This window comes from Cheilinus undulatus, linkage group 17 (assembly GCF_018320785.1).
Source record: "Cheilinus undulatus linkage group 17, ASM1832078v1, whole genome shotgun sequence".
Classification (NCBI taxonomy): Eukaryota; Metazoa; Chordata; class Actinopteri; order Labriformes; family Labridae; genus Cheilinus; species Cheilinus undulatus.
The window spans coordinates 9,346,565-9,367,303 of NC_054881.1; the positions used below are offsets into that span (position 1 = coordinate 9,346,565).

Here is a 20,739-nt window from a genome sequence, read left to right on the forward strand (position 1 = left end):
TTTTTTAACCCCCCCCCCCCCCCCCAAAAAAAAAGCAGCTGGCTAAGGTAAAGATAGTTTGAATGCTTTGTAAACCGCTGGATGGCATTATCTATTAAACAACATTTTTGATTAATTTATGTGGATTTTCTTAGAAGAAATAAAGAAATCTGTGGAGTTGTTAAATAAATACAACAGAGTACAGAGTGCAACACCTCTTATTAAAACTTAGAACTTCATATCAAAACTGAAAGTTATGACGGCTGTATTTTAAATTATATACGTGAACTACCCAGGTCAAAGCACATGTATTTTGTTTCATTCCACAACAGCAGCCGATGAGAATTAGATTGAAGGTATTAATTTGCTTCTAACAAGTCAAGAATACCCTCTTCCCCGTATTTAATTCCATTTAGATGTCATAAAAGAGCCCATTTGACCCAGTGGAGGCTATAGGATGAGAAATCATTCTCCCACGCGTTTATCTCTCTCTGCACTTGTCATTCTGATCCACTCACTCGACAATCATCCGCTCCAAGAGATCGATTTATCTACGCGCAGCTTGTCAGTCCTGACTTGTGACTTCCACTTGCACACTGTCCACTCTGTTAACAGCAGCACGGTACAACTAAAACAACACTACCCACTCTCCACAGCCATGGCAGACCAAAGAATACGGCAAATTAAGATCAAGACTGGTATCGTTAAAAGGTAAGAGCTTTTCTTCTTCAGTTTGAAGTGAGTTTGTAAGTCAGGGGAGCCATTCACTGCACACCCGTCAAGCTAACGCTAGCGAGCTAACTAGCTTAGCGGTGCTAACAGGATAGCTCCTCGAAATCACACCGCGGAAGGAAGACTGTATGCGGGGCAAATTTTCACTTTACATCGGTGCTTGGGGCGGCCTGTGGATGAATTGAGTTTTCTTTGTTCTTTTGGTAGATAATAAAATTAATAGCTTTATCGCAGCGTCGATTTGACACTTCTGCTGTCATAATACAACACTTTAGATTTGTAAAGATCACGTTATGCTGCAGTAAAGTGCTGGCTAATGGTTTTTGCCTACAGATGTTTACACGGCGCTTGTGGTAGCTGTTGGCTAGTTAGCTATCAGAATGACAACATGCTTACACTCCCTTTGTTTTATCAAACTGCTAAAATATGCTTATATAACGGGACACCACAAGCCACGTGTTGTGATTTTATTTCTTAATATTTGAACCAGATGTGTAAGGATTGGTACTTGACGCTAGCAACTGATAACAGCTTTATCTTTGATCAGATTAGCCAGTGTAACATTGCTGTATTTATCAGAGCCTGTTTTTTCTTTGTTAGATTGGATCTTTGTTTGGTTTGAGACTTTTACACACTCATCTGAACAGTTGCTGTTTATGATGGAGATGTAGAAAATACCTGTACAGTCATGACACAACAATTGCACTCACCTCTTTATAGCATGTCTGCCTGCCTACAATATTTAAGGCAGACCTGTAAAACCAACACGCAGCTTTGTCTGGTAATAAATCTGACCATGACAACGTGTGACTCCATGAACCATGAGGGTTTAGCACTTCCTGTACCTGAAATAAACAGTAGATCAAATCAGTAACAAACACATGAACCTATAATTTCTTAAATGGATTTATAGTAACCTTGTTACACAAGCATAGTTTACTAAATGGTTTAATAACCACCATGTTGAGCTTAGAACCTCATTTACAATAGTTTACTTTTACAGCTAAACCTGGATCAAAAAGTAAGGGGATTTGTGTTTGGTAGATTATTTCTTGGTGGTTTCAATGCTTCTTGGCATAAATCTTACACCGTTGAAAAGTCTGTTTTTCCCTTTTAAACTGTGCCAAATTTCTAAGGAACATGAAAATGTAGGATGAGCGGCAGAGCTGGGTATGTGGTTGCACCCATGAAAAAATTGCCAAATATCAGCACTTTATGACTGCCATTAAGTATTAAACCTCTGCAGTCTTTAGCATTGTGTTTTGGTACATGGACAGCTCAGTGGGGCAATATTTTGAACTCAGAAGTTTTAATAAAGTTGCTTACAGGCTGATAGCTCCCCAATCAAATGATGAGTAGCCATGACAAGCACAATAGTGATCTGAAAAGAGAAATTATGCCTGGCAGGGCTAGCTGCTAACTTTAACCACACTCTACTAGGCACATCAGCCTTATATCATATAGCCACCCAGAAACACCCTTAGCTGATATCACCTGTAAAATTCAACCGCTGCAATGAAAACATTTGAAGCAGGATAAACAGGCTTCCTCACTCCTCACTCCTTAAATTTTTAAGTATGTTCTAAGGACTGAAATTTTCTTTGTTCATTCTTACGACACAATGCATTTGCCTTTATTTCATGATTTCATGTGATGGTTTTTTTTTTTTTTTTTTGGCACAGAGCAGTTGTATGTTTGCCGTCAGTTAGAAGTTAGATATGCAGTTATGTCCATTTCCCCCTCTTCTACATATGAAGGAACAGACATATTTAATACAGATGTTTTTCAATCTAAAGGAAATGATTGATCAAACTGTCATAAATTAAACTGACTGACAAGATGCTTGAGAGTAAAGATGCTCTGAATATCTCCACCTTGTTTAGCCACCTTACCGTTTGCTTATTTTTTTCTTAGGGATCTATTTAGCCTAGGGATTTATTGTGTCACTGTTTGTCTTTGACAGTGTTGTGAAATTCACCCTGACATTGCAAAGTAAAACAAATAGAAATTCCAAGCATAACTTTGTGATGTACATTATGTCTAGACACATTCAAAACGAGACAAAACTGGCTTTTTGATGTAGAACCTGTCAGGCTCATCATCCAGTTTAAGCCGGCCTATTTATAGAGTTTTTATCCAGCCCTAAATTTGTACAATAGCCAGATTTACCATGCTGAAATGGAAAACAGAGTAGACATTATGAGGTTAGGTGGGATAATGGGCTCTGAATAGTGGTATGTGTGATGGTCTGAGAGGATCTCTCGTCCATCAGGGAGGCCTCTAATTCCCTCCTGTCAATGGAGACAGTGTAATGTGCTATCGATCGTGTTTTGATGAGGGTCAGATTACAAACAGGCTCAGTGAGGTGGTAATGACGGAGGTGGATTTCCCGAGGAAAATAATACTGCATAGTAGTAGAATAGTGTATGATACAGAACTGTACAGAGGTTTAAGAGGATGAGAATACAAGATAAGGTGGTAGATAGGATTAGAGGATAGGGTTAAATGTGATCACCATTCATTTTTCTTCATTGATCAATACGCATACTATTCAAGCATTTGACAGTATTGTTAGTGTAAGGAGTGTTACTATGATAACAGGCCTGAAGAAACAAGATATTTCATAAAATAACGTAATGATTTAGAATATACTTATCATGTATCACACATTATGAGGCTTAATTCTTCTTCTTTTGACGGCAATAGTTTTAACAGATTTAAAAATAAGGAACAGTTATGGCTGGATAATGCTGTGCCATATCATAATGCTGGCATAATCTTAATATATATCATCAACACTACCAAGAGTCAAACGCAAGTAGCTTTTCCACTTTATAAGTACTTTCAGAGGGTTGTGCACCACATTGCAAGTAAATGTTTGATCAAAAAGTCACGTTTAAGCAATGTGAGTTATAGGTGTGTTATGTCAGGGGTGTGTTCTCTTTCGCTTCAGTCTGTGTGTCAGAGCTCAGGGGTGCTTGGAGCACATGACACACACGCTGGGAACAATGTAACCGACTGAAACACACAGCTCAGAGTTTGTGTCCTATGATAACAGTGTTTTCTGAAATACTGCTGTTTTCATACATATTCATATATTTTTCATACATATTGTTCTTGCAGATTTTCTTGAGATATCATGATGTAATTTTGAGGATATATTGCCCATTTTTAATCATGAACCATGCCAGTAAATTACCAACTCTCTTAAACATTGGGCATCAGGGGCCTGTAAACTGTGCTGTTGCTTATGTATCATCAACTAGTTAGCATCATTGCCCTGTCAGAGTTTCTTAGCAAAAATGTAAACCTAAGTCATATTGTACAGGGGGATGCTCTTGGCTACAATAAGTATTTTTCATGTTAAATTTCAGTGTATTTTACAAGATCTCAGGTCAAATGGGAGCATATTGTACTGCTCTGGCCTCTTGATGACCATCGTCCAAGCCTGTGGCAGGCCCAAGTCCCATCTCTTCGGGTATCTTCCCAGCTGCCCCCTCCATGACCTACATGGCAGCCCCAGATGACTGGTCCAGCCCACTTGGTCCTGTGCACCCAATATGCGGCGAGCTTGGTTAGGCCTGGGAACGTGATCTCAGGGGTGTCTATCTCCAGATACACTGGTTGCACCGTGCTCTGCAGTGCCATGGTTTTGCTCCAACTGACGGTACAAAGAATACAAAGAATCTGTGGCTATTTACCTCAAAAATGAACTTTTCCTCATCAGTGGTGCTGTTGTAGCTCTGTGACCCACTGACCTACCTGATGACCTTTTGCTCATGCTGCAGGGGTGAGATGTAATGTTTGGGAGTCTGTGTACTGTATTGTATTTTGAAGTTGACCATATACTTTGCAAGTTTCTCTGGCTGTTTGGATCAGTCTGCTGCGCATGAATTGACTCAGTTTGGCCGAAAATAGACTTAGCGAATCTCTGATGAAGCGGTGTGGAGAGGCACTTCATGGATGTTCCCAGGCCGGACCAGAGTGTGGGCAATGAACTGCTCCAATTGACTAGAGGGACAGCAATTTGCTGTATGATTGGCCAGCAGATCGCAGCACAGCCGATGTATGGGGAAACTGGAGACTAGCCAAACTTGGTTTTGGGCTAAGATAAATCAAGTGTGCAAATTTCAAAATTATTTGTGGAGGTCTTCTTGTCTCCAAATAAGATGGATCCTCTTTATAAAACATGTCATACCCAAATGTATTGCTATAAAACTAAGATAATTAATCAGACAAGTACCTTTCTGTTTTTGAGGCTCTGACAGAGAGGGAAAGGAGTGTTAACCTGTTTTCTTGTGTGACAATTTGATTGTGCCCATCAAACTCCACGACATGCAGTTTCTGTGCAACTGTGTAGCTGTTTTGTAACTTGGCATGCACAAAAACTCAGGCATGCACTATTCTGCCCCATCTGCTCTGATGTGACAGATTACCAGCTTCCTCTCCTTGTAAATCTCTGACACTATCTCCAAAGGTGGAACAGACATGGAATGAATTCTTCCCATGCCGTCATGAGCACTACATGAATTTGTGTCGTGTCTGCACTGCTCTGCAGTAAAAAAACACTAGTCAGTAGTAAAATTTCTATACTACTTGAATCACCTGTTTATGGTCCCATGATGTTATCTACTTGTTTGCATACAGGCAACAATTGCAGCTGTAACTGAGTGTATTGTGTTTGAGCTGACAAATGCTGAAGGATAGTTGTTTAAATGCAGTTTTTGCAAAGATCAAAGAGAGGAATCATCATGCATTGAGAGACATGGATGAAGAAATTCAATACCAGTGCTTTAGGATGTTGCCAAGTGGTTTTCTATTAATTGGCTTGTCATCTGTAGCCATTTAGTCCTATTTCAGTCTAAAGTACTCTCTATTAGGGCTGAACCATTTGCAAAAATAATCTAATTGCAATTTTTTTTTCCCAAAAATTGCGGTTGCAATTTAATATGTGATTATTCTTGGGTAAATCTTATGTATTTTTTGACAAATTCAAGCAATAAATAATTCCATAAATAAGACCATGTGTATTGAAAACAATGAAATTATTTCTGAAGCAATTAATCCATATTAGTATGAATCTGAATATGAGGGTGCAACAAGCTTGAAGCTATAAAGGATGCAGCTGGGGTGGAGGAGGTGAGGCTAGATACCAGCTGGAGTATGACTTTCGTGAAGTAATGCTAGGCTTCATCAGTTTCAGATAGACTGAGCTAACTATTTATGCTTCTGTTGCAAATTTGATGGTATTTGCTTTGTTTAAGGGGATTATCATTTTTATGTCACTCATTTAGATAAAAAAAAACATACATAAAACACAAAAAGGAGGATTTTATAAAAAATGGACACTTGGATGTTTGCATAATGTGCATAAAATCTCTGCCGCTGCAAAAAGATTTATCTAACTGGTATTTTGACACATTTCAAGTTAAAGAAATATTGCACCTTTTGCAATTTGAAAATTGCAGCAGGCTTGCGGTCTGCAAGATCTGTGATTGGTCAGTTACATTTTTGAGGATGTGCATTCAAAAGCTTTTGCATGGGTTCAAGCCTACGCTGACCTACAGCATGTGCTACAGCGCTGATTAGGATGAAACATTATAAGAGATGACACCAGCTTGTTTTGGATAAATACATTAATCCTGCAGTTCACCTCTATTAGGGAATTTTTTTTCAATTACAGCAGAGCTGTCGTATTGTAATGCTGTTATGTTTCATGAGCTACCTGGCAATTCCTGTCCTAATTTTGATGTATGTTTCATGACAACTCCATATCATGTCCCCCTACTCTTTTTTTAGGCCAAACTATGACGTTGACATTGAGCCTTAATCACGCAGTAGCATTTTAAATGTTCAGATTGGTATTGTTTTTGTCTCTTTTTACTCTAATGTCCCTCCTGTTCAATCTCTTTCTTCTCTTTTCTTCTCTTGTTGCCTCCTCTCTCCTCCCTCTCTCTATCGGAGTTTAGAGGAATCCTGCCTGCTCTTTTAGTCGGGCCTATTTCCAGTGGCTCCTGCACATTCCAGTCAGTGCCTTTTCTGCCCTAGCGAGGCGGATGCCCTTAATAAAATGACAACAGTAATTTGCCTTTGTCATTCCGGTCCCAGCACCGACTACAGCGCAGCTCAAAAATACAGTGCTAGAGGAGGCGGCGGCCGAATGTGTGTGTCGACTGGCTCTAATTCCCTTTTTTTCTATTTTCCAGAGAGCTGCCTTTTCCATTAAGCCTGAGGTGGCAGGTCTATTTAAAACCAGCCACGACCCCACCCCTCATTCACACGGCGCTCCAAGTCTGGGAGAAATAAGAAATTAACATCAGGAGTGGAAGGGGAGGAATGGACATTTTGTTATTAGACTGTCCTTCAGTTTTATTCAAATGATTCCAGCCTCGTTCCTCCATCTTTCCTCTTTCTTTGCCACCTTCTTTGACTCCAAACAGGTGACATCACTCACTCTGCATCAAGCCTGAGAGTGCATACGCCGCCTGTTTTAAAGCGTCTTGATGTAGGCGTATCAGAATGAGTGGTAATTGATGGAAAATATGACAGAGTGCTGTTGGCTTCCTCCGCTACGCAAAGAGCGGAGCCGCATGGAGGGAAGGGTCTCCGGTAATGTGACTGATTAATGAAGGATCGCCCACTTACGCGCACACAGCTGATTTTATGAAAAATTAAATTTGTGTTGTCATTCCGACAAGCAGGAGCACAGCCGGAAAAAGACTATTAGCCGGGAATCATTATCAATAGCGATATTTTCAAACTCCATTATGCCAATCAGGGTCAGAATCTGTTTAATAGATTTAGTTCCATTTGGCCCGTAATTGATAAATAATCAAAATTTATCAATGTACTCAGGCCCATTTTCACTAACAATCAAGGAAAAGAGGCCCATTTACCACCTGACTTGGTCCAAATTAGGGACTAAATTGATGATCAATTAATCTCTAAAAAAGGAGTGGTAGTGTGTGGATGTCTGTGTGAGTGTGTGAGGATGGATAAAGGAGTCTGATCAGCATAGTGATCAGGAATGAACTAGAAATGATGCAGTTGATAACAGTTTGTTGTTCATGTGTGGCTGCTGCATGTGATCTTACCATAGAAAGAGTAGGGATAGTTTAAGGAGCTAATAGGAAGTATGAGAGTTGTACGTCAGAGTTTATCTAATGCTGAAGAGAAGGCAATGTAGAGAATTTGCTATATGAGTTTTGGAACACCTTTTTTTGATTAAAGTTACTGAGACAACCTCAAGACTTTGATTAGCCTGTTTCATGTGTTTTAATAGGGATGTACTGATACCACATTTTTCCAGACCAAATATGAGTACCCACCTGTGAGTAGGGGAGAACAGAGTTGGTTGTCACACAGGTTGGTTGTCACACTCATTGTATCTCACCACCAGATCATGCTGTGTCCCAAAATATGGTATGGAAATTCCTAGAATTGGGATCAGAGCACACCTATATAGTCCTCTCTGGAGTAGGACAGCTGAACCTAATAATAACTGTATAATAACTTTATTTGTGTAGTACCTTTAAAAACGGAGGTTTACAAAGTGCTTTGACAATAAGCAGAATTACAATTACACAGCATCAAACACAAACAGCAAAACTTGAGGCGAGAGGACATTTTGTGTTTTTCTTGTCAAATTATAAATATTCAGCTGCTCAGTATTTTTCCTCTAAACTTTTGAATAGTGAAGGGAAAGCTATAGTTTATTGTTGTTGGATAGCAAACTTGTTTTTAGACGGTTTTTAGCCTTGATGCTAGCAAGAAATTCCAGTTGGGATTGGTTGTCACATTCTGTTTTGGGTTGGTTGTCACATTATATTTGGGGTTGGTTGTAAGGCTGAACGATTTGCAAAAATAATCTAATTGCGATTTTTTTTCCCAAATACTGCAATTGTGATTTAATATGTGATTATTCTTGGGTTATTCTTATGAGTTTTTTACAAATTCAAGCAATAAATAATTCCATAAATAAGACCATACCTATTGAAAACAATGAAACTATTTCCGAAACTATTAATCCATAGTAGCATGAATCTGAATATGGAGTTGCAACAAGCTTGAAGCTCTAAAGGAGGCAGCTGGGGTCGGGGAGGTGAGGCTGGCTACCAGCTGATCACAGTTGGGGTATGACTTTAATGAAGTAACGCTAGGCTTCATCAGTTTTAGATACAACGAGCTATTTTTGCTCGTATTGCAAATGTGATACCATTTACTTTGTTTAAGGGCATTATCATTTTTTGTCACTCATTTTGATTAAGAAAAACATACATAAACCACGAAAAGGAGGATTTTTGTAAACCATAATGAAAAATCTGACACTTGACTGTTTGCATAATGTGCATAAAATCTCTGCTGCTGCAAAAATGGATTAATTAAACTGGTATTTTGACACATTTCAAGTTAAAGAAATATTGCAGCTTGTGCGATTTGAAAATTGCAGCAGGCTATGTTGCAATTTAATCTAATTTGCGATTAATTGCCCAGCCCTAGTTGGTTGTCACATTCTGTTTCGGGTTGGTTGTCACAGCCGTTCAAGGGAGGTATGGGAGAAGTGTTGGATGTGCAACCAGCGGGCACACAAGCTCTGCTTAGTTGGAGTGTGCATTCTTCCGTGCTGTGTTCATCCAATGCATTCCGTTGTCGGGAAGAAAATCTAGGAAATTTAGGAAACTCTCAGTTCTTTTTTTTTTCTTCTTTTGCAGTTTTGACAGCAACTCCTGGTGTTGCTGATACAGCGTAATACCATAATTTCAGTTAAAATGTCATCCACGTGCTGTAATGCTTGTCAGAAAATACAGTTTTGATTATATGAGAGCTTTGAGAGCTGGAGGCGGCCCCTCATAATTTAATATGCAAAAAAAAAAACCTGTACTGGTTGGTCCGTCTGAATCACTTTCAACATTTAAGTACATATGTATTGGTGTAATTTAGACAGTTTGAGAGGGTTCCCTTAAAATTTTTGAGAGAATTATCCAATGCTTGGTGCCCAGGACTTCTGTTTCATAGTTGTGGTATACAGAGGTATGGAAATTACTTGATTTTTACTAGGAATACACAATATTATCGACATGATATCAGCAGATATTAGTTTCAACAGTGAATTATCTGTCAACAGATATGACTTTTTTTGCCAGTATTTACAACCAGCCTCTCTCAGGAAATGGATGTGGTTCTCCTAAACAGGAGAGGAGGCCAGAACTTTCGTCCAAGTGGGGAGGGCCAACTTAACCTGGGGGGAGGGGCTAACTCCCCACATGACATCATGAGGGGAAAACCTGAGAAAGGCATGTTTCAGCACACACTTTCTGAAAGGTGGAGAAAGGGTGGGGGGGAGGGAATAAATTTTTCTGATTCTTTGGGGGATTATGGACAGACCAGGGGCACATATTTTTGTCAGAAAAGCCTGAAAAAGTGTATTTTGCATAATATGTCCCCTTTAAGGACTGAAGTTTCAGTAAAATTCAACTGTACATATCTGGTATCGAAAAGAATCCAACATCTTGCATCCCTAATTTTTTATTGTGTAGCATCTAAATGACCATTTCTTATGCTGTGATGATTTAAGATTAGATGTGATACTTCTGGAAATATGGTGTGACAAAGTTTGCATGCCTTTGGATGTTAGTGAAAAATACTTTTATATCAGTAAAGCAGCGTAGTATCATTTATAGAAGCCGTTCTCCTCAGATGTTCAGGGACATTTGTTTGATATACAAGTACATCCCATCCTAAGCTGCTTCAGATGAAAACATAGCGCATAAAGCTGATCTCCACTTGGATGGCAGTACTCTGTGAGGAGGAATGATGCGTTCGCTGGTTGTTATTGAGGTGTGTGTATCTTACCATCCTGCGGGAGATGATCTCAGAGTGTCCCCCTCAGTCAGAGGAGCGTTGGAGAGAATGAGGATGGATGGCCTTGTCTCTAAAAGGTGACCATCACAGCCTGCCTTTTCATGGTTCTTGTTATATTATCTGTCTGGGCGGCTGTGCATTTATGTTTCCTGTTTGATGGGACAACACTGTGTCTCTGCCTCTGACTGTGAACTGTCTTTTCCTCTCTTCCTGTTCTTTAGGCTGGCCAAAGAGGAGATCGCATACAAAACAGAAGCAAAACAGCAGGAGGAGAAGATTGAGCGCCTGAAAGCGGAGGAAGGAGACGATTATGTCATCAAGAAACAGGTTTGGAGCTCCTGTGTTTGGCCTCTTTGTGCAACAATAATGCATCTTAATTTAAAATCATTGCATTAAGAATTTATCACAGTTTTCCAGTTGATCTCATTGTCAGAAAGTGAATCGTATCTCGCTGATTTGAGCCGCCCCTCAGTCATGTAATGAGGTCGGTCCACAGTGATAATGAAGAATTAGGTTCTGAGAGGAGAATCATTAGTGATTTTGTAATCTGCCTGATGCAGATGTAATTATATCATGTTACTTTAGAGGAGTTTGATAATTACTGACACATGCTGGTGATTTAGTGTCCCTAACCTACTTTCCATTATCTGTCAGTGTGCCTGCTTGCTCTCCATCATTTATCTATGCATGAACAGAGCAGTTTAGCATCTTAAACACTGAATCTTCTCAACCACTAGATCCATCAACGAGAGTTTAGGTACAGACAGTCCTCTACTTCTCTACTGAGGCCTACTGACTTTTGTTGTCCCCTGACTTTTTCTAGGGATCCAATAGGAATGATTTTTATGTTTTGTGAGTGTTTTTTTTTTTTTTGCATCAACTACTGGATAAAGTTTTCTAAAATGTAGGACACAAATGAATATGCTAGAACAGACACTTTCTTTCATTTCTTTGAACTTTGGTGACTTTAATCCAGCCCCCATCATCATGCCAAATACTTCCTGAAACTATCTTATGTTATTGTTGATTTTATTGATAACAATATCTTATCGATTGTTAAACTTGATTCAGATTTATTATTTTTGATTTACAAAGTCCAGGTTATTGGAAGGACATAGATTTTCCAGCCAATATATTGGATTATTAAAGATCCCAGCAGTGACCTGTTAGTTTCACCTTCATTTATAAAAATAAACATCATACCCTTCTAAGGATAGATTATTACTATTTTTATTATTACTATTTCCTTCATTCTGTCTTATTTAAGACAGAATGAAAGGCTTCAAGTGAAATTATTTTTTACAGTTTCAAATCAGCGTTACTTTTTACATTTAAGTAACTTTGAAGAAATGAAAAGTAGAACAGAGATTTACTTCTTGGATCCATGCATGCCAGAAATTTAGAAGCAGTTCCAGGTTTTAGACTAGGGATAGGCCGATTATCAGCCTGGCAGATTATTGATGCCAGTTTTAACAGTATCTGCATTTTATTTGACCCACAATTGGCCAAAACCAGTAAATTTAAGGTTGTGCTACTTTGGCTCCACTGCGAGGTGTGTCTTCCTCTCTGGCTTTATTTTCAGTCACAGCGTCACAGCGCCAGCGCGGACCAAAACATGGTGGCCTCCTTGTGAGTTTATAAACTCAAATTCACTCAAACACAGATATCTAGTCAGTTTTTTAGTTTGATATACATACAAGAGATACAAATACCTATCCAGCAAGAGGAACGTGTCTGATCATGCAGGGTTCCTTTTAAATGCAGATTGCTTGCTATTGCTACTACTCACAACAAAAATGGACAACAATCAGGGCGTAGTACTTAATAAGTTAAGTCCTTATGTTTACATCCTTTGGAATGAGGTTTTTTATTAAAAAAAAAAAAAAAAAGGAAAATACAGTTAGTTGAACGAAAAAATTGTTAAACTAAAACAAGTAACTCAAATAGATGATGAAGGAATTTTAGAGTCTGTGCCCAAAAAATATTCTTACTTAGCCTGGACTAAGCAAGCAGTCATAATGTTAGTGGAAAAATATGGCTTACACAACTAAACACAAATAAAACAGTTATATAAAGTTAAAGGAAAACACTAATATGATAAAGTACTTCAAATTATCTTTAGATTTTTGCCTAGCAGAGATGTGCCAACTCAAGCAAAAAAACATGGGTCCTAGATCTACAGTCCTAAATCTGCAGGCCATAAACTGGTGTAACTTGTGGGTGGCGCTGTTGTGAAAAACACGAGTCCTAGAGCTAAGGTCTTTGGTCCTGAAGCTGCTGCCTGCGAGAATGCAGATACATGCTGTTGGTCTGATTTAATGTCTTGATCACAACACAGCCTGCCTGGCTTGATATCAAACGACTACCAGCCAATCAGCACTGAGGCCTTGGTAGCACTGGCACAGGGGTATAAGGCAACTCTTCATGTGTCCTGCTGCTGTTGTGTTGCTATGTCCCTTCTCTTATGTTGACAGAACCAGTGCTATTTTTTTAATTTACCTGAATATTTGATGTACCTTTTTTAACATGCAGCTTTTTTCCACATCAGGTACATTTGTTTGTCACAACAAATGCATATTGATTCCAAATATCTGTTATTAGTCACATGCTGTGGTAATAGCCGGTAGTGATATAGGCCCTGAAAAACCAACAAAACCTACTTATGCACTTTTTTTAGATCAGTGGCTCTCAAGTGGTCTAGTCTCAGGACCCACCACCAACTCTTTAATAGGGACTGGTGAACTAAATTTCAAACATTTTTCAATCACTTAGATTTATTTATTGAAAAATGGTGCAGTTCAGACCTCATGTGGCACAAACCCATGACAGACAAATTAAACCTGGTTAAAAACTTCCACATAGATTTTATGACACAATTTTCCCCCCTCTGAAAACAGCCCCGTGATCCATTTTTGGGTCCCACCCTGCCAGTCCAGGACCAGAGTTGTAGGTCATTTAAAACAGCCACAGAAATGACACTGGGCTCATTTTTTTATTGTATTCAGTGCTTATAAAGAAATGCAACCATGCTTTTAAGTGTAGTTTCTAGATGGCCATATTTGGTTTCCTGTACTGCCTGAGAGGCACAAACTACATCAAAAAAGAGAAAAGATGACATTGGGCAGAAGGGCGAGAGCTGAGCCTCAGAAACATCAGCATCGATTGCAGGTGTCTTTTGATACAACATATTTAATTTGGATTTACAGACGAGGTTTGAATCTGCAAAATTAACCTTCAAAGATGCAGCTTAAGTCAAAAGCCTGAATGTGAGGACAATACAAAACACACTTTATCATGATGCACCATTACTGGGCCCCAGTTAATTTAGATTTATATACTACATGCTCCAGTTGGAGAGGAACTGCAGAGCTGGCACCACTCCTGATAATGTTTGCTGGTACCATTGAAATTCAGAGAGGGTTTTGTTTTGTTTGTTCATTCATAGCGCGGTGGCTGCGGCTGAGCTGCCGGCTTGGCTGGAGTTAAACGGGGAGATTGGGAGGCCAGATGGATTATGGTTGGAGATGAGAGGTCTGAGGCAGGATGGATTAGAGGTTTTTATTTTAATGGAATCAATACGCTGTAAGTGTCGTCTTTATCCCGCGCTGATGGGATCATTCCACTGCACTGAGAGGGCACTGTGACTTTTCTCTGTTTCAGCACTCTTCTGCTTACTCTGCCTCACCTTGTCACATCTGGATGGCAACAAACTCGACTAGTTGTCTACAGCGTGTCAGTTTTTCTGCCAGCCCGCCGCTATATGAGTTCATCTGAGTGCCTGTTAGTGTGCACAGCCGTGTAAATGCATCCATGTTTTGACTTTTCCAGCCCGACAGAGGGCCAGGTGAGGAAGCATCTGTCATGAGCGAGTGTGTCTGACAGCGTTAGCCAGCTCCTCTCTGCTCTTTAGGGTGCCAGCTGGGGGAATTCCACATTAGTCGTGGCTGTGAAAGTTCCCCCCCGGCTGTAACACACTTTCACTCCAGGCGTAGTAAAACCTCTTTACGCCTGATCACTGCGCCCTCGGCTCAGGGTTTCTTCATTTATCCAGGTGCGCAGTCAGATCGAGGTGCTCCCCTGCTGCCCAACTCCCCGCCCGATCGATAACTCAATAACATTTTTCATAGTGCAGGCTTGTTGGGAGATGTTAACCACACAGACTGTATGTGGGACACCCTGCATGAATCTGTCAGGAACAAGCCTGCAGAGCAACAATGCTGACAAATATGCCTGTTTCTACTTACTAAATTAATCTCCTTTACTCTGAAAAGGCATGCCCAATATTTGTTGATTTCTGTGCTCTGTGCTAAAGCTTGTTTCATTAATAAAGCTGGTGGTGATGCTGCTGTCTTCTCTGTGTGCTTTTTAGATGGAGGTTTTGCAGGAGTCCAAAATGATGATCCCAGACTGCCACCGCCGTCTGACCATGGCACACGCAGACCTGGTTCAGCTACTAGTAAGTAGAGCTACAATCACAATGAAGTGCTTTCATTTCAGAAGAGGAAACAGGACAAAACTGTGTTATAAACTCCTTAACCTTTTACTTCATTGCTGTAACTTTGACTAACTTGGGGCGTATGATGGAAAATGACAAGATGTGATAGTGCAGGATGTTATTGAGGTGCTGTGGAAAAATTTATTATTTTTACCATGTGAAAGACGATGCATTCAAGCAAATTACAGCTGGATAATTGAAATTGCATTTTTTAAAATAATTAATAACTGTATTTCATTCAGCCTAACTTAAAAATCACTCCATGCTGTTTTACAAAGATTTACCAGAATTCAGTGTTGAATGCTGGAATAGAGGCATAAAATGTGCCAGAAACCTTCAAATTTTGGGGTCAAAAACAATGTTTTTGCCCTATACCAGGGATTATCATCATTTGTACGAGGGCCAGCTTGATCTCTGACAGGCACTTTGGAAGCAGAACTTTCAAATAAACTAAATACAAAAAGTCTAATAAATATATATTTGTTTAACTATTTTAACTTTTTTTTAAATACTGAATGTTTTGCCTGTAACAGTGAGATCAGTCCCTGTACCACAGCCAGCCACAAGGGGGCGATTGAGATGTTTTTGCTGAATATTTCTGTGGCTGTCAGGTAGTCCATCACTGGGTTTGATGCTTATATGCTTAGGTAGTGATAAGTGAAAAAAAAAACCCAAGCAGGAAAATTATCTCTGGAAAACCCTGAAACCGAAGGTTAACACAGAAAAATGCAGCTTTAATCAAAAATGGACTCATAAGTATGTGTTTAACATGCATTATGGTTGCTAGTAACAGCTGACAGGTGGATTTCTGAGAAATGGATGAAACATGAAGTCATTCCTGATCAAGTTGTTTAAATTTAAGTTGTTTTTGGAGTTGTTTTAATATCTGTAGGGAGCTTAAAAAACAATACCTGATATAGCACAACATATTTTTCCTCTACACATTTTCTAAATTTGGTTACTTTCTGGCAGAAAGATGGGAAGATGTGGGGGGCATGATGTGTCCCCCAGACAACCAGTTGATGATCACTGCCCTGTCCCATTTGACATTTCATTAACAATGCACATGATAGAAAATTGAGCCCTTCCCATGGACCAAAAAAAAATCGTACACACCTGTAATTTGTGACCATGTGCTGTGCAAAAGGTGATATTAATTTTCCTCAGTTCAGGTATTAATGATTTAATATAGGTGCACACTGATCACCTCTGAGTCAGCTGATTATTTTAGTACAACAAAATGAGGATAAAAATAATCAGTAGCTTATTATGTTGATTTTTAAAGTCATCCAGACCAGGGGTTCTCAACCTTTTCAGCCCGCGACCCCCAAAATAAAGGTGCCAGAGACTGGGGACCCCCACTGTACCTGAAAGTGGCTAAAAACATCCATGAGCATTCAAGAATAGTCATTTGCAGACAAGATTGCCCATTAGGTGGAAAAATGGAAGAATTTTCTGAGGCCTAGCCAAACTGGGGGCCAGCAAAATCATGATCCATTGTAAAGTTAAGCTGTGGTATAATTTATACTTAACCTGATTAATACTCATATCAAAGAAACAAATATGGTTTTTATTTATTTGTGTAGTAAGTAGCCCTGTTAAAATGTAAATCCCTTTGTTAAAAACATAATTAAAATATGTAAAAAAAAAAAGCTTAAATGGCAAAAAAGTAGGAAAGGTGGTGAAATTGGGTTTTAAAAGTAGCAGAAAGGGTTAGAAGTGCCAACAATTAAATAAGAGTGGCAAAAAAGGGCATGTTAAGTGGTAAAAGGGGATTACAAGTGGCTGAAATGGTGTTAAAGTGGCAAAAATAGGTGGAAATGTGGTGAAATGAGATTAAAAAAAATTGATATAAACTGGCAAAGAATGGTTAGCTGAGGCAGAAATGGGTTAAACTGGGAAAAATAGCCATAGCAAATTGTGAAATGTAGCATAGAGAGAGGTTAATATTGGGAATAATGGGTCAACAGAGCCAACAGTTGGCTGAGGGTGGAACGGTTTTGGTTTAGAAGTGGAAAAAACAGACAGAAAAAAGTGGTGGAAAGGGTTTAAAATTGACAAAAATGGGTTTTAAGTGGCAGAAATGTGTTAGAATTGGCAAATTGGTGGGAAAAAGTGACGAAAACAGTTTGAAATTTGGCAAAAGTGGTAGTGTAATCTAAACAATATTCTTAGTGTTTCTCAGGCATCTGGAGACCCCCTCTCAGTGTCTTGTGAATAGAGTCCTAACCCCAATGATATGTTGAACAGGTGTACCTAATAAAGTGGTAGGTGAGTGTACATTATTCTGTTTGATGTACCCTATACACCATGAAAAGGAGGGCGTGTTCTTAATGATTCCTCAGCATTTAACAAAACATCTACTCAGTTAATAAAGTGAAGCTGCTATATCTAATCACAAAAGGCACATTACATTATGTATTAAAGTATTAAATGCAGTTTCTTGGGAATCATATGTCCATGCTTAGTAAATCTGTTTACTTCAAAAACCCTGCATGTTTATTTTTCAGTTATTTCCTATCCTTTTTAAAACAGAAATAACATTTGTTACTGAGGATAAATTCTGCAGACTTTGTGAGTGTCTTTATAGATATCAGCATGTAAAAGTTGTTACACTGGTATGAGAGTGACTGACATTATCAGTGCTAACACCAGCTAACTTTAGTCCTCTTTACAGGTTAGCTTCCACATGCCTTGGATGAAAATGGTTATGCATGTGCAGTTTTATCTCAGTCTTCCAGATCAAACTACTTCCAAACTATGCTGAATTATAAACTTTGCTGTGCTGATATATCACATGTTTATTTTTGAGTCTAGTGGTCTTGAATATGAGTATACACATGCTACATCAATTAGCCATGCAGTGCTACTCCTTTCAGGACTGATGTTGATATGGTGCGAAGCAAACATAAGCATGCATGTCTCAGGGTCATCTCAATTAATGCAGAGCAGCAGTCAGGCAGCTGCTGCTGAGAGCTGCTCACACGAGAGCTGACCTGGAATTAGCAACATGTCCTTTTCCTTATCACTCAACCTCTCACACTTTTCTTCCTTTTAAACAGACATGCACATATCCACACGCTCATCACAGTTCATTAGCAGCGCTGTCACTGCAGGGACCACCACAGGAACTCGCATACACTTGATTAAGGGACACGGACGCCAAACAGTCACGTTATCCCTCCTTCCAACCTTTAACTGCTAAATTTAGATACTTGAGGCGTGATGCTGACTTAAGTAGGGACGTTCTGATGCCTTTTTTCCTTATATTCAATACTTTAGCATCCAAAGGTACCCAAGTTTAAAAACTTACCTACAGCACTTCAGTCATTCCTAACCCTTAGCTGCTGTCAGAACACATGAGTGAAGCTGTGGACTGTTTTGATTTAGAATGATGATTTCCAAGCCCTTTAAACATCTCAAAGATATTAAAGTTATGTTTATGTCTGTTAACAACAGAATGACAGCAAAAGAGGTGCCACCAGAGGTCACTCTGTAAGTTGTACTGTACATTGACAACATTTCAAGTTTAGTGGATAGATTTGTTTAGATGGCTAACTAGGCACAAGTGCCTGCTGTCATAATGTACCACATATCAGATCTTTATTACTGCTCTTAATCAGAAAAGTGGCTAGGGCTGGGAAACAAGGGCATTAAGATAGTTTTTGCAAATCGTTCAGCCCTAAAAGTGGCTCCTTTGAGCCACCATGGCACAGCCCTTTTCACATGTGCACACTTGAAAATATTCAGAACATTTTAGGACAGCCTGTGCCTGAATTCTTGCCGAAATCCTTGTTGAGCTGGAGGTCTCAGGAAAACATGGAAAACAGATGGTACTAAAGCCAGTTAAATGTTTGCTACACCCTAGATGGCAGATGAATCAACAGAGTCCAACACAGTGATTTCAGTTCTCCCCTTGTATCAAGGCTACATGTAATAGGATGTATTTACAGCATGGCAAATGAATGGAATGGTGCAAACTGATGATCAACAAAGAATTAAGGGGCTTCCTTACAGTAAACAGTAAACTGCCATCTTTGTTCAGTGGATGAATTTCATATAATGCGGTAGAAAAGCTGTTCAAAATTATCCTTCTTGGTTCACACTGCAGTCCCAGAATGCTTTGTCAGTGGCTTACATTAACACAAATTTACATCCATGGTGGGCATTGGAATACCAAATGGTAATTCTTTATGGTGGGTGTGCATTATATCTGATGGTTCAGACTGCACATTGAGATGGTCTGGGATGCTGTTATCAGTGTTGGGTAGTTAGACGCTCATGGCTACTAGCAGGCGTTAAAGACCACACAATCTACTAACAGAGCCAGCAACAGACCATCAGTAAACAAAACCCACAGGTTATTGACATGTGACCTGCCTCGCTCATAGGGATGGGAATTACAGCTCTTTTAGAGGTCCGGATCATTTGGTCAGCCCAGTAATCAGAACCGATTTCTTAACTTTAAAACAGCTCTCCAGCTCTGAACACAGATCGTCACTTAAGATGCAATGTTAATGCATAGTGTGGATGCATGTACAAAGTTCAGTCAACTTTAAACGGCCAAAATGGATGCAATCAATCCAAACGACTCTAGACTGAAGTGTCACCTCACGTTCAAGGTTTGTCAACAGTTAAACCAAAAAAGTTTAATATCTTTTGAAGTTTGTTGCTTATCATGTCAGTATTTTTCTAAAATGGCAGTAAAAGCAAACCTTTTATGTCTGTTTGTGTCTTTCCAGGAAACAGAAGCGGATTTGGAAGAAACAGAGGAGTACAAAGAGGCTAGAAACATATTGGACTCAGTGAAGCTTGAAGGATGATTTCTGTTCTCACTGTGAGATTTCACTTGCTTTAAATGTCCATTCCTTTCGTCAGGCCCTGTTTGCAAGCTTGCAGCTGACTGAATCCGTTCTCGTTTTCTTGATGTAATTATTTCTACTGTTTACTGTTAAGGTGCCACCACATCTGATCAATCCTCCCCCATGTGTTAAACCCCCTAAAGAACATGTGAAAACATTCGGTTTAGTACTGTTTTTTTTCTTAAGGTTTTGTTCTTACTAACACACCGTCTGCATTGACTTCATAGACATGATTAAACACACTCAGAAACACCTATTCTGTCTCCTGTCTTTACTTCATTTATTGTCGGTATCTTCTAGCAGTTGGTATGCAGCAGAATTGAATTGAAACAGGAAAACTCAAAATCTTTTGATTAATTTAACTAATAAATCATTCCCTCTTCACCCATGTGCATGAGGGCAATGCAAAAGAAAAACTGAGCTTGCAGTTCTTTGCATTTTTAAGAAAAGGTGGAACCTTAAATATTCAGTGTCATCAGACATCAGTGTTAGCATTATTCTTTACATATTAGCTTTGTTATTTAAAAGCAGTTAAAAATATCTTGTAACATTTTCAGGAAATGCATGTCCCTAATTTGGGTTCATTTATCTGAAAGGTGAAATCCTATTAGACTCATCTACAGAAGCCCTAAGTGGACATGTTTGCATAATTTTATTTGCTTTATTTTGCTGTGAAAACGCAAAAGATTCAGGTTGTTCTCCCAAGAGCTTTAAAGTATTTATCCCAAAATCTTGAGGTAGTAATGCTGGCATTCCCATTTTAATGAGTCCATTTCAATTGTTTCATCAAGGTTTTTACTTTTTTTTACC

At 39.2% G+C, this 20,739-nt stretch overlaps 1 protein-coding gene across 1 annotated transcript; it reads left to right on the forward strand.

Moving 5' to 3' along the window:
* Positions 1–532: 532 nt before the first annotated feature.
* On the forward strand, positions 533–20,185 carry tbca (tubulin cofactor a). The gene is made up of 4 exons (XM_041810278.1): positions 533–690; positions 10,794–10,899; positions 14,942–15,028; positions 19,810–20,185. Exons 1-4 carry the CDS (start codon positions 638–640, stop codon positions 19,888–19,890), a joined length of 327 nt encoding a protein of 108 aa, XP_041666212.1. The 5' UTR covers positions 533–637; the 3' UTR covers positions 19,891–20,185.
* Positions 20,186–20,739: the final 554 nt, after the last annotated feature.

What these genes read in the sequence shown, in the direction of transcription:
- tbca (XM_041810278.1), top strand. Translation starts at nt 638, where the DNA reads ATGGCAGACCAAAGAATACGGCAAATTAAGATCAAGACTGGTATCGTT. An exon ending in ATTATGTCATCAAGAAACAG is followed by an intron (nt 10,900 to 14,941) that starts GTTTGGAGCTCC and finishes TGTGCTTTTTAG; the next exon opens with ATGGAGGTTTTGCAGGAGTC. An exon ending in CAGACCTGGTTCAGCTACTA is followed by an intron (nt 15,029 to 19,809) that starts GTAAGTAGAGCT and finishes GTGTCTTTCCAG; the next exon opens with GAAACAGAAGCGGATTTGGA.